The sequence below is a fragment of the Portunus trituberculatus genome, chromosome 46, assembly GCF_017591435.1.
Source record: "Portunus trituberculatus isolate SZX2019 chromosome 46, ASM1759143v1, whole genome shotgun sequence".
Lineage (NCBI taxonomy): Eukaryota > Metazoa > Arthropoda > Malacostraca > Decapoda > Portunidae > Portunus > Portunus trituberculatus.
The window spans coordinates 20,909,155-20,921,654 of record NC_059300.1 but is presented as its reverse complement, the minus strand read 5'-3'; the positions used below and the strand labels follow the sequence as shown (position 1 = coordinate 20,921,654).

Below are 12,500 nucleotides of genomic sequence, written 5' to 3'. Positions count from 1 at the left end.
ACTGGCCAAGGGCAACAAAAAAATGGAAATAAAAGGTCTACTGGGTTGCCAGTTCCCTTAAAGGTCAAGTGTGAGTTATCCAAAATTGAGGGAAAAATGTCTTGAAACCTCCCTCTTAAAAGATGTCAAGTCGTAGGAAAATGGAAATACAGAAGCAGGCAGGGAATTCTAGAGTTTACCAGAGAAAAGTATGAATGATCGAGAATACTGGTGAACTCTTGCATTAGAGAGTGGTACAGGGATGATAGGAAGAAGAAAGCAAAAGTTTCACCAAAATCTCTAAAAAGAAGATGACCAAGACTCAGCAAGGAACGCCAGAAGATCACCAGCAGAGCGACTTTGATGGAAGCCATACTGGTGATCAGATAAAAGATTGCGAAGTGACAGATGTTTAAGAATCTTCCTATTGACAACTGATTAAAAAAACTTTAGGCAAACAAGAGATTAAAGCTATAGGTCGGTAGTTTGAGGGATCATAACGGTCATCCTTCTTAGGAACAGGCTGAATGCAGGCAAACTTCCAGCAAGAAGGAAAGGTAGAAGTCGATAGACATAGTTGAAAGAGTTTGGCCAAGCAAGGTGCAAGCACAGAAGCACAGTTTTTGAGAACAATAGGAGGGACCCCATCAGGTCCATAAGCCTTCCAAGGGTTAGACCAGCAAGGGCATGGAAAACATCATTACGAAGAATTTTAACTGTAGGCATGAAATAGTCAGAGGGAGGAAGAGAGGAAGGAACAAACCCAGAATCGTCCAAGGAGGAGTTGTTAGCAAAGGTTTGAGAAAAGAGTTCAGCTTTAGAGACAGAAAAGATGGCAGTGGTGCCATTAGGATGAAATAAAAGAGGAAAGATGAAGAAGTGAAGTTATTTGAGATGTTTTTGGCTAGATGCCAGAAGTCACGAGGGAGTTAGAGTTTGAAAGATTTTGATATTTTCTATTTATGAAAGAGTGTTTGGCAAGTTGAAGAATAGACTTGGAATAATTCTAAGTGGAAATACAAAGTGCATGAGATTCAGGAGATGGAAGACTCAAGTAGTTTTTGTGGACAACTTTTCTATCATGTATAGCACGAGAACAGGCTGTGTTAAGCCAAGGTTTAGAAGGTTTAGGTTGAGAAAAAGAATGAGGAATGTACGCCTCCATGCCAGATACTATCACTTCTGTTATGCGTTCAGCACACAGAGATGGGTGTGTGATAAGGAAACAGTAATGATTCCAGGAAAATCAGCATAATACCTCCTCAGATCCCCCCAAATGGTAGAGGCACCTTCATTTTGGAGGATCCTGTGGAAGAATTAGAGAAAAAGGACAAGATACAGAATTGAGATTGTGATCGGAGGAGCCCAACGGAGAAGATAAGGTGACAGCATAAGCAGAAGGATTGAAGGTAAGGAAAAGATCAAGAATGTTAGGGGTATCTCCAAGACGGTCAGGAATACGAGTAGGGTGTTGCACCAGTTGCTCTAGGTCATGGAGGATAGCAAAGTTGAAGGCTAGTTCACCAGGATGGTCAGTGAAGGGAGAGGAAAGCCAAAGCTGGTGGTGAACATTGAAATCTCCAAGAATGGAAATCTCAGCGAAAGGGTAGAGGGACAGAATGTGCTCCACTTTGGAAGTTAAATAGTCAAAGAATTTACTATAGTCAGAGGAGTTAGGGGAGAGATAGACAGCACAGATGAATTTAGTTAAAGAGTGACTATTAAGTCTAAGCCAGATGGTGGAAAACTCGGAAGATTCAAGAGCGTGGGCACGAGAGCAAGTTAAGTCGTTGCGTACATAGACGCAACATCCAGCTTTGGAGTTAAAATGAGGATAGAGAAAGTAAGAAGCAACAGAGAAGTGGCTACTGTCAGTTGCCTCAGACAGCTGTGTTTCGGTGAGGAAAAGATGAGGTTTTGTAGAGGGGAGGTGGTGTTCTACAGATTGAAAATTAGATCTAAGACCGTGAATGTTGCAGAAGTTAGTGAAGAAAAAGTCGAGGGAGGTGTTAAGATATTTTGGGTCTCCACCGAGAGAGCAGTCCGACCTGAAGACATTTCCGTTCCCCTCCCCAGAAGGGGACTTCGAGGCTGAATTTGGATTCGCCATTTTGAATTTTGAATTTTAAGTTAAGGGTGTGTGTGTGTGTGTGTGTGAGAAGTTCATGTAGTTTTGTATGAAGAAGGAGAGTTGTCTTTAGGGGGCAGGCTGTGACTGCCCCCTTGGGTTGTGAGACACAAAGGGAAATGTTCAGTGAGATCACAACTAGCTTTAATGGAAAGTTCACAGCATCCCTGAACTAATGTTATTAGACCTCGCTGGGAGTAATTTATCGTTTCGGTGGGTTTTTACTACCTCCTTGCTGAACACTAATTTGAAGGTGAGATGCTCAGCTGAAAGGAACACGTAAGTAAACACCGCCAGATGATTCACAGCTGGCCAAACTTCCCTCAGCGCCCTGGACCAGGAATCTGTTGTTGCTCGCGTTGGTTCATGAGGAAGACTTTGTCATTGGATGCATGCTTGAGCTTCTTCTCCAGCCTTCTGATGAGGCGTTGCGAACACTGATGAGGGAGAGATAGTAGGCGAGGAGCAACAGAACGGCCACTATCAGCGCTCCCACCACCAGCGCCTCGTCTACGGTGAACACCACCCACCTGCCGAAATCAATAGTCTCTATTAGGTTTTTCATGAACTAGTTTGGGATTTGTTTTAAAGTAGCTGTCATAAAACGTTCAACTCACATGACGTGAACTCATGCCATAAAAGTACTGAGACTAGCATTATGTATTTAATTGCCTTCCAAAGACTGAGGAATAGACGTTAATAAGTGTATATAAAATCTTGATTATTTACATTTGTCTAGATAATATTGGTGCAATTAATCAACCATAGGTTACTTAATGACAAAATTTTTCATAGTTACACTATAATTTCTGACAGTATCTCTGCTGACAAAGCGCAGCCATTCTCCTCTCCTTTCTCATTTGTCTCAAAGAAAAGTCAATTCCTTGCTAAAGTTTCTACCTGATCCAATAGGTGGAGCCGGTCAGCCTGCAAACGTAGTAGGTAAACACCTGCCAGCTGTAGTCGAGTCCTCTGAATGGCGAGCAGGCCAGCGAGGGACGCAGGTAGAGCAGCGCCATGCCGTTGGGGACAAGACACAGCAGGAATGCAAGGCATAAGATAGTCATGAACATGGCTGAAGAGCGGGAGGCGCGGAACACTCGCGTCGCCGGAACACACGTGACTGACACAGTGAACAACTTTAAAAAGAAGAGCAGACAAAAATAAAGGGAACAGACAATGAACAAGACCGGAGCATGAATGATGCTCAGCCAACAAATGCACTGAAGGTACACGACATCCAAAACGTGACCTGGAACAAAAAACTCTATTTGACTCAGTGTCTTTAGTAAAGGATTGTTGAAGCGGCCAAGTGCTTTGCGGGCGACGTCCACCACAAAAGTCATTCCACACTGCAGAATGGCGTCCAGGACGAAGACTGAGTAAACTTGCTGGCCGAGGTGCGTCTCCCAGCAGATGAAAGGGTCTTTGGGATCACAGCTTCGTGATTCCTGTGATATCACGATGAGTTTTGTGAAAATAAGAACAACCAGGGATGTTAATCTGACAAAAACACTGCGAATGAGAGTAACAAGAAGCTCGGTGTGGCCGCGGTAGTATTCGTATTGTACCACAAAGGTGAACAGCAATGGGTACATAAAGTTGAAGGCTGCCACAGTGACAGTCGGGGCGTACTCCCAAAAAAACTTTTCATTCGAACCTCCGTCAATGTTTTTCTGAGATACATCCACGAGGAAATAGATGCCCACCCAGCTTCCGATGATGAGACCGATAACCAAAACGTTCACGCATGCCCGGGTGAGCAAGAGAGTAACGTATTCCCTCTTTGTACGACGTAATTTTCTTTGAAGGAATTGATCATCATCAAAAGCCGTCTTCACCTCTCCCGTGAAACAAATGTGTACCGTCCGGGCCGCCTCAGCTCCCCGCACTGTAAAGTCCCAACCGGTGAAAACTATGTTGGCGAAGATCGTGGACTTCTCTTTCAATCGTAGAGGTGTCTGGCGGAAGAATTTCGCTACGAAGTACACCATGAAAACAAAGGATACGAGGTAAGCAGTGAAGACCGACAGGAAGTAAGCGAGGCTGGCCAGGTAACCGTTGTCGCCAGCCGAGGCAGGATAGCGACCCGCGAAGAGGATCGTCCACTCAAATAAGCCAGTGCCTTGCAGGAAATCTTGAACTATCTTTATGAAGCTTACTTCGTGTTTTTGTTCGATCTCCTTGAGGTTCTCGGTGTAATTCTCGTTGCAAATCAAGAACTGTAACGGAGAGATAAGAATGTATTGAGACGTGGCAGTTGAAGCCTCAAAAAGAGAAGAAATATATATAATAAATAGATAGTGATAGATAAATAAATAAATAGAATAAAACATATAAAAGAAATGGACAAATAAACAAACAAAATAAATGAATGACCCAAATAAAGCAAAAAAAAAAGGAAAACGAAAAAAGAAAAAAGAAAAGGATAGAAACAGACTGAGTCTAATTAATGAGCATTGAAATACTGCCCTCACCTACAAAAAGAAAAAAATAAAGAAAAAGACGTTCTGATATTAGCCTTCATGATGTCCTAGCAATAGAGAACAAGAAAACTTTTTGCTTTGTTCACCTTTTCGTTTGCCTCCAGCTGAAAGTCGAGGCAGGGGTCGTGATCGCCAGAGGAGTTAACATTTGTCACCCACCCCCACGCCTGCAGACTAGGGTCGCCGGCTAGCAGGACGGAGGGCACCACTATGCCACCCACCACCACCAGGCTCAGCACCAGGTTCAGCTGGATCATGGCTCGCAGAAAATTGAAAAACGCATAGACGCTGGACCCAAACCTCCCCTCGATGCGTTTGAGAACGTTGCGCCATATCTGAGGAGCGACGGAAAGGTGTGCACCATAATTTGAAACACTTCTCCACCGGCACCATTTTCAAAACGCTCTAGTTGAAGCTACACGTATTTCAAAGACTGGTTTTATAGTTCCAGTCACAGATTAACAAAATTTACACATTAACATCGCAACACTCTCGAAAACCAGATTAATCATCTCTGCGGTCTTGGAAGATAGCCTTGGTGAGATAGCAAAGCGTTTCAGAATATACGTATGGATAATGTAAGTGGTGGTGAGAATGGAGTAAGAGATGATAGTAGTGATGATGGTGGATGATGATAGTTGTGGCGATGGTTGGGGAGCGATGTTAATGGTGATGACTGTGAGGTAGTGATAGTAGTGGTCGTGATCATGGCTAGGAAGTGATGATGATGGTGGTGATTGTGGTGTTAGTGATGAGAATGGTGTTGGTTATGATTCTCTGGTCAGAGGTAGTAAGTGATACACATAAAAGTGAAGAGGTGTTAGGAAGAAAATATTGAAAGTCCCTTCTTCTAACTTGGCACACTTTCGAAATAAACACAAGGGCTTACTAAGCTGGATTATGTATGCTGTCTATTTCAATAGTTAAAAGCTATAATTCTTTGTGTTAACTTGTGTTTTTTCTTTTGTCTTTCTTTATTTAATTCTTTCACGTATCCATTCATTTGTTTGCATACTTATGGATTTATTCATTTATTTGTGTCTGTATCTATTAATCATTCTCTCATATAATCTAATCCATTCAATTAGAAAGCAACTCAAAAGCGGAGTATGTCTTACGTAGTTAGCCTGAAGGATCCTGGCCAGAGAGCTTCCTCCCTTCCTCACCGCCTTGGCCACGGGCTGCGTAGAGTACCACTTCACCTCCGTACTGGCCTGGGGAAGAGACAACTGCCTGTGTGTCGATTGCCTCATATGTGTGTGTGTGTGTGTGTGTGTGTGTGTGTGTGTTCACTGTTCACTGTTTGATCTGCTACAGTCCCTGACGAGACAGCCAGACGTTACCCTACGGAGCGAGTTCATAGCTCATTATTTCCGATCTTTGCATAGGCCTGAGATCAGGCACACACCGCACACCGGGACAACAGGGTCACAACTCCTCGATTTACATCCCGTACCTACTCACTGCTAGGTGAACAGGGGCTACACGTGAAAGGAGACACACCCAAATATTTCCACCCGGCTGGGGAATCGAACCCCGGTCCTCTGGCTTGAAGCCAGCGCTCTAACCACTGAGCTACCGGGCTTTCATAAACTGGTGCATAGCCTTGATTCCTGTGCAACTCTAGGCAGAAACGTTCTGCCGTGAAAATAATCATACCCTTCACTGTTTTCGGAATAATTAGGGTGTTCCGTCCAATCACTTTGTCCATATGGCTGTGGATGAGAACGCATGTGTCGCTGCTCTTGTGTGTATGTGTGTGTGTGTGTGTGCGTACATGAGAAACAAGGGCGGATTCGAACCACATGCTTGAGTGCAGGAAGGGAAAGGAATTGACAGAATATTGTTTTAACTTCGTTGATAATTATACTAAAGATGAATAACAAGATATTTATTTTGAACTCATGTTAATATGTTGGCTAGTAAACTGTCGCTACCTTTGATATTAATATAGTCTCAATGCTATTTCAAGAGATTACATTCAGAGAACCTCCCTTACTGAAAAGTCTCTTGACGTACCAGCTTTGCACTGAGTCGCTTTTTGGTGTCCCTGCGCAGGTCTAGTGGCCACGGCTGATCTCGCAATGAGTGGAGAGCTTCCAGCATCTCAGCTTCCGTCGAGGCTGAGGAAGACACGCCAAGAAGTTAATTTGCTTTGTAGTATTTTAAGGTCCGTCATCATATAAAACGTCATCTGCTCTAGTGTCAGTACTGGATTACTAGAATGATTATGAGACATAAATAATGCACTAATCAGCAAATTACTGCCAAGAACTAGGTATTTCCTCACGCTCTTCCTCAGGTTCCTGTTCCTCCCAGGCGTGTACAAGACTGCCGTGGGAAGCCCTGCGGGTGCGGACACTCCCACGAAAACGAAGAGTACCTGTGCATTGTAGAAAATAAAACGTTGGTTGAAGTACTTTTCTACCTCTGTTTCTATTTGTCGGAGTAGTTTTCCGGTCTATCTATTTGTTTGTCTGCCTCTTAGTATTACATACTGTATAGGTTCTTTCATACATATCCGGCACCATATGACCCTGGCTGTTGCAGCGCCTTTTCCTTATCATTCACTCACTCACTCCCTCATAAATATATGAATTCAAGAACACAACTTAACACAGTTGTTTGATTTCCAATGAATTCTGCGGAGGCTAAGTTTACCTTTATAAAGATCGACCTGTGATGGCAACATGTTTCGAATGTCTTCTTCACATTCTGATGGTGATCCCTGAAGCTCATTTTCATGCCTCCGAGGTCCTCTGTGAGAAACCTCTTCCTCGTAGTGTGACTGGTGATTGTCTCCGTGCTCCTCCTCTGCTGTCTTACGCTGTCCGGAGGAATAGTCCACCCTGCTGGACTCCATTCTCGGGCCTCGCTTCTCCTTTTCATAGCCTCTTCTATCGTTATACTCATTGGCTGCTCGCTGATGCTCATCTCTTACGTCCCATGCATGCTCATCTCGCCTTCCCCTGCTGACACCCGATCCGTTCCTTCGGTTCACGGGATCGGAATGGCTTTCATAAACTGGTGCATAGCCTTGATTCACAGCCAAATCGCCTTCCTGTGCAACTCTAGGCAGAAACGTTCTGCCGTGAAAATAATCATACCCTTCACTGTTTTCGGAATAATTAGGGTGTTCCGTCCAATCACTTTGTCCATATGGCTGTGGATGAGAACGCATGTGTCGCTGCTCTTGTCTCCACCGCTCGGGATCTAGGACGCGGTGTGGCTTCTCAACATTCATATGCGCATTGCTGCTCCAGCGTAGATCTTGCCTGTGTTGTTGAAATGACTCTGTCTTTGGGCTAACAAGTGGAGTTTGGTAATTTTGGTAGTGTCTTTCGCTCCATTGTGGCGAAACAGTGCTTGGCTCACCGGAGAAATGGTGACCATTGTGAAAATCTTCGTCGTTTCCATCAGATGACATCTGAAATCAGGGAAAAACAATTTAAGTCAACGTGACACACAAGGACCTTTGCTGGTGAGTGGTTAAATATAGTGAACTTTACAAGTTTGAAACAACATAAATTATGTCGATGTCAATAAACATTATATTTGCTCGTAGTGTCATCAATATTTTCAACTTTTTAAACATGTAATTACTTTCACAGTCGTTTCCTTTGAGTCAAACAGACTCCACAGCAGCAAATACACCACCATTTCCTGTTTCTCTTGATAAGGTGGGCGTGGCCACAGGGCCTCACTCCACAGCTATCTTACGGGAATATTTCCCGGAATAAAACTTTTTCCCTTTGCGCATATTTTCCTTCTTCTTCGTTTAATAATTATGTAAGAGAGAGTTCCTTATCATAATAAATCTCTAAATATTGGTCATTAATATTCTTAAACGAAGAATAATTGCTGCACTTAAGGTAAAATGAGTGTGTGTGTGTGTGTGTGTGTGTATATATATATATATATATATATATATATATATATATATATATATATATATATATATATATATATATATATATATATATATATATATATATATATATATATATATATATATATATATATATATATATATATATATATATATATATATATATATATATATATATATATATATATATATATATATATATATATATATATATATATATATATATATATATATATATATATATATATATATATATATATATATATATATATATATATATATATATATATATATATATATATATATATATATATATATATATATATATATATATATATATATATATATATATATATATATATATATATATATATATATATATATATATATATATATATATATATATATATATATATATATATGTATATATAATTTATTTAGTGCAAGGCTGAAATAAGTATTATTTAGATAATGAGGTCTGCAGCAAGCAAGTAGGCAGTCATAGTGATGCAAGACAGACACTGGGTGGTCCACAGTCACCGCCACTCATCTGCTCGCTCATGCAAATCACTGCGCTGCTGTTAATCCCAACAGGTCCATTATGATGTTGCGTGCAATTCTTGCAATGAGACACATCCCTTCGCTCGTTCTGCTCGCGCTGATGAAAATAGTGACTGTTCAGAGAAACTCATATTCTTAAGGAGACGCTTCCTGTTGAAAATCACGTTCTTGAAGACTTTTTATTTCTTGTGATTAACTTAACTGCTGATATTGAAAGCATACCATTACAATATATGGCATTCAGAATCCTCCCGCACATTTCAACACTGAATTCATAACCTCAACTCGCTTTGTGTGGAGTACTTACTTGATAGACCAAAATCGTGTATGTGAACGAAGGAGTCAGAATTCACTTCATATAAGCGCAACACTTTTTTCTCCCTCCATCTTTCCCTCCCGTTGCCAGAACTGAATGCTTGCACTGATGTGAAGGCAGGAGTTACTCATCCTAGTACACATTTCCCACAATTCTAGGTCACTGGTCAGACACGTATTGATTAACTTTATTCACTCGATCAATCACTGCCTCACCTCTGCACTCGGGTCGCACCAGCAACGCTCACCACTACTTCCACAACGTTCTCAGTCTGATGGTGATTAGCTGACGGGTGCGAGTCTAGTGCTGTGGTTTATGGCAGCTCATGACGCAGCCCCTGATAAGCTGAACCAGATAGTCTCCGTCTGACGTACTGGAGTGTGTGTGTGTGTGTGTGTGTGTGTGTGTGTGTGTGTGTGTGTGCTTTTACATCCGTTTATTTCCCCTTCAAAGCAATATAGTCATGACATTGAGCAAAATTCTCCCGGCAAAAAGAAAATCAGTATCAAGTTCCCGCCTGTCTTTGTTAAATCCCTATCAATTTTTTCTGGCCTTTGCGGAGCTCTTAACACAAAAGCAGTAGTTAATGAGTTCATATATTTACTTCCATTCGATTTATAAAAATGAAATTCATTGGACGTGAGGAATATCCCTTCTTGGGGCGACTGTGTATAAAGTGAGTCAGGCCAGATGTTGATCACTCAGAGATGTGTGTAGGCAGATAAGGAAGGACATGTTGCCACGATAACAAGTGTTGATTGCGTGCCATGTGTAACACGTGTCACTCGCACACTGCCCGATAACCGTTGTCTCGCCGCGGGGATGTTGGCTAATTGTAATGTCAGTATCGGTGAAAAAAAAAGTAATATAGATAGTGATAGGAAATGTCCTGATAAGACTGGGTGGGATTTTCGGAAATCTGAATATAAGTTGTCCAATGATGATGATGATGATGGATGATGATGATGGCAATAGTGATGTCCATGAAAGGTGGGAGGAGAAAGAGTAGAGAGGGAGGAGGAGGAAGAGGAGGAAAAAAAGGAGGTTGCTTATCTTTATGTATGTATTTCTAATGATACGATTAAAGAAGAATGAAAAGTAAAAAGAGGAAGAGAAGAAAAAAGAACAAAAGGAGGAACTGTTGACTATTTCATAATGAATAATCTCAAGCAAACTTGTGAAATGAGCGATGATAGATGACAGACATACATTCAGGTCTTTGTCTAAACAATATAACGCAAAGGCCTTATCATTACTGTTATCTTATCAGGGGCCAGTCGTGAGGAGCTTTCCTTCCGGATCAATCACTTAATTTCTAATGATCTTATCAGTACAAGGTGAGGATTTTCTCGTCATTTGTTTTGACAGGTATTGAATATTTATTGCTTCGTGCAGTCGTTCACTCCAGTCTGTGAACCAAAAGAGCACCGATTTACATAAAGAAACTCAAAGGAAGAACAAACAACAGCATATCTGATAGGCTGCATTATTCTGAACAGAAGTGCAGAGAAGATACTGCTAAGTGTGAGAAAATCTTTATGCAATTCCATCCGGCGAAATTTGGTGTGTGTGTGTGTGTGTGTGTGTGTTTGGACTGATGAGTACAGGGTCTCTGATTTCCCGAAGCAGCAGTGAAGGCAGAAGGCTGTTCGGGAGTCATGACGGAATGTCTCAAACTAATGGCTTAATCAGGTAGTTTCGCCTCAATTGTTCACGCTGCCGTCATCAGCAGCCTTTGTGTCCACAATATCTGTTCTCCGCCCGGCTGAAGTTGCTTACTAGGGGTTTCGTTCTTTCACATCAATACAGTATATAGCCAATCTACCATCTTACCCGTCCTATCAAGCGTGGTTAGATAGCAGCGAGTAAAATATTTAGCGAGGCGTTGTAATGCTTTTAATGAGAAGGATGCACAATATATAATAGCTTCGTGATGGCAACTTTGCTGGTAAGCGCGAGCAAGAGAGAGTGAAGATGTGAGCTACTCAGTCCCCGGCAAGCGAGAGTCGAAACTGCTGAACGAGCCTCATCTAGGAAGGCAGTCTCGACACCAGTACTAAAGCGGCGGCCACGCGAGTAAGGTGTGTTACGCCAACGCTCCCCAGCATCCTGACACGCTGACTTTCACACTTTCCTGTCAGACTGACTGGACGCTGTTTCAAGACCGACACTGAAGAATACTAAGCACTGTCAACTTCTAATTTATAGTTCAGTCAGCGTCGTTCGAACATTATTAACTTAACACCTAAATCAACTTCATTGAAGTCCAGCTGTGTCTGTGAAGTCGCCGTAACACACAAGGTAAGCCGTTACATCACGTGGTGTGTCGCTGTGCACTGATCTGCTGCCTTGCTGCTTGTGTCTGCTGCATTTTTTCTCATAGTAAAGGTGGGTTCACACATGCCAATTTACGACTGAAATTTTACGTAGGTAGAGTTTCCGACTCATCCCTTCTTGTCGGAAAGTGTCACACGTAGCGACAGGAAAGTTTCGACTAGTTGACGCCTTGGTGGGAAGTGAATGTAAACAAACAGCTTCCCGCCAAGATGTCGTTCTTCAGTGACGATGCTGAAGCTGTGGTTGCTCTTTTTTTGGCGAACCGGAAGAGTCAAGAGAAAAGAAAATGCCTGTGGATATGTCCCTGGCTAAGTAGAAGGAAAGAAAGGAGTGTCTACCACACACTAACCTTAAGAAGACAATGCAGAATTGCGATCAAATTAAATCCTGACAAATCTTCAATCCTCACCTCCAACAGCACCTTGCAATGAGGGGAACAGTTCTTGTTGAGTGGCAGCTATTTCGTTGAACGACAATTTGCGCGTTTTTTTTATTTTTATTTTATTTTTTTTATACTGTATAATTCCTTTCTGGGGTTCCAGATGTGTTTTTTCTTCCACCAACTCTAACATCTTCTCTACACCTGAAGACCACATTTTCAAAAGCATACTCCGTAAATAAAGTCGCAAATCGACTAATAAGACCAACATGTTGGTCTCGTTTTGCGACTGGTTTTTCCAGCCGCTCGGCACCGATATTGAGTCGGAAACTCTACCTACGTAAAATTTCAGTTCCAGATTGGCACGTGTGATCTTTCTGTTCGAGCTTAGATATAATTAATTCAGTTCCGTTCACTGACTATTA

General features: G+C 41.9%; 2 protein-coding genes across 4 annotated transcripts in view; one reads left to right on the top strand and one right to left on the bottom strand.

Moving 5' to 3' along the window:
- Nucleotides 1–1,844: 1,844 nt before the first annotated feature.
- LOC123520358 (transmembrane channel-like protein 7) lies at nucleotides 1,845–9,668 on the bottom strand. Its single transcript, XM_045282591.1, is given in 9 exon segments — nucleotides 1,845–2,534; nucleotides 2,537–2,637; nucleotides 3,008–4,329; nucleotides 4,680–4,928; nucleotides 5,712–5,807; nucleotides 6,613–6,716; nucleotides 6,884–6,976; nucleotides 7,255–8,020; nucleotides 9,575–9,668. Coding segments are annotated over 8 exon segments (2,835 nt in total). The 5' UTR covers nucleotides 9,575–9,668; the 3' UTR covers nucleotides 1,845–2,430.
- A 1,644-nt stretch (nucleotides 9,669–11,312) lies between these two features.
- Nucleotides 11,313–12,500, top strand: part of LOC123520361 (prolyl 4-hydroxylase subunit alpha-1-like) — a 76,473-nt gene continuing 75,285 nt past the window's right edge. For 2 of the 3 annotated variants that reach the window (XM_045282597.1, XM_045282598.1), the window contains exon 1: nucleotides 11,358–11,660. The gene's annotated coding sequence lies outside the window, so the exon portion shown is untranslated. Of the gene's footprint in view, nucleotides 11,661–12,500 lie in introns of all 3 variants that reach the window. The other variant, XM_045282599.1, reaches the window with a different exon arrangement.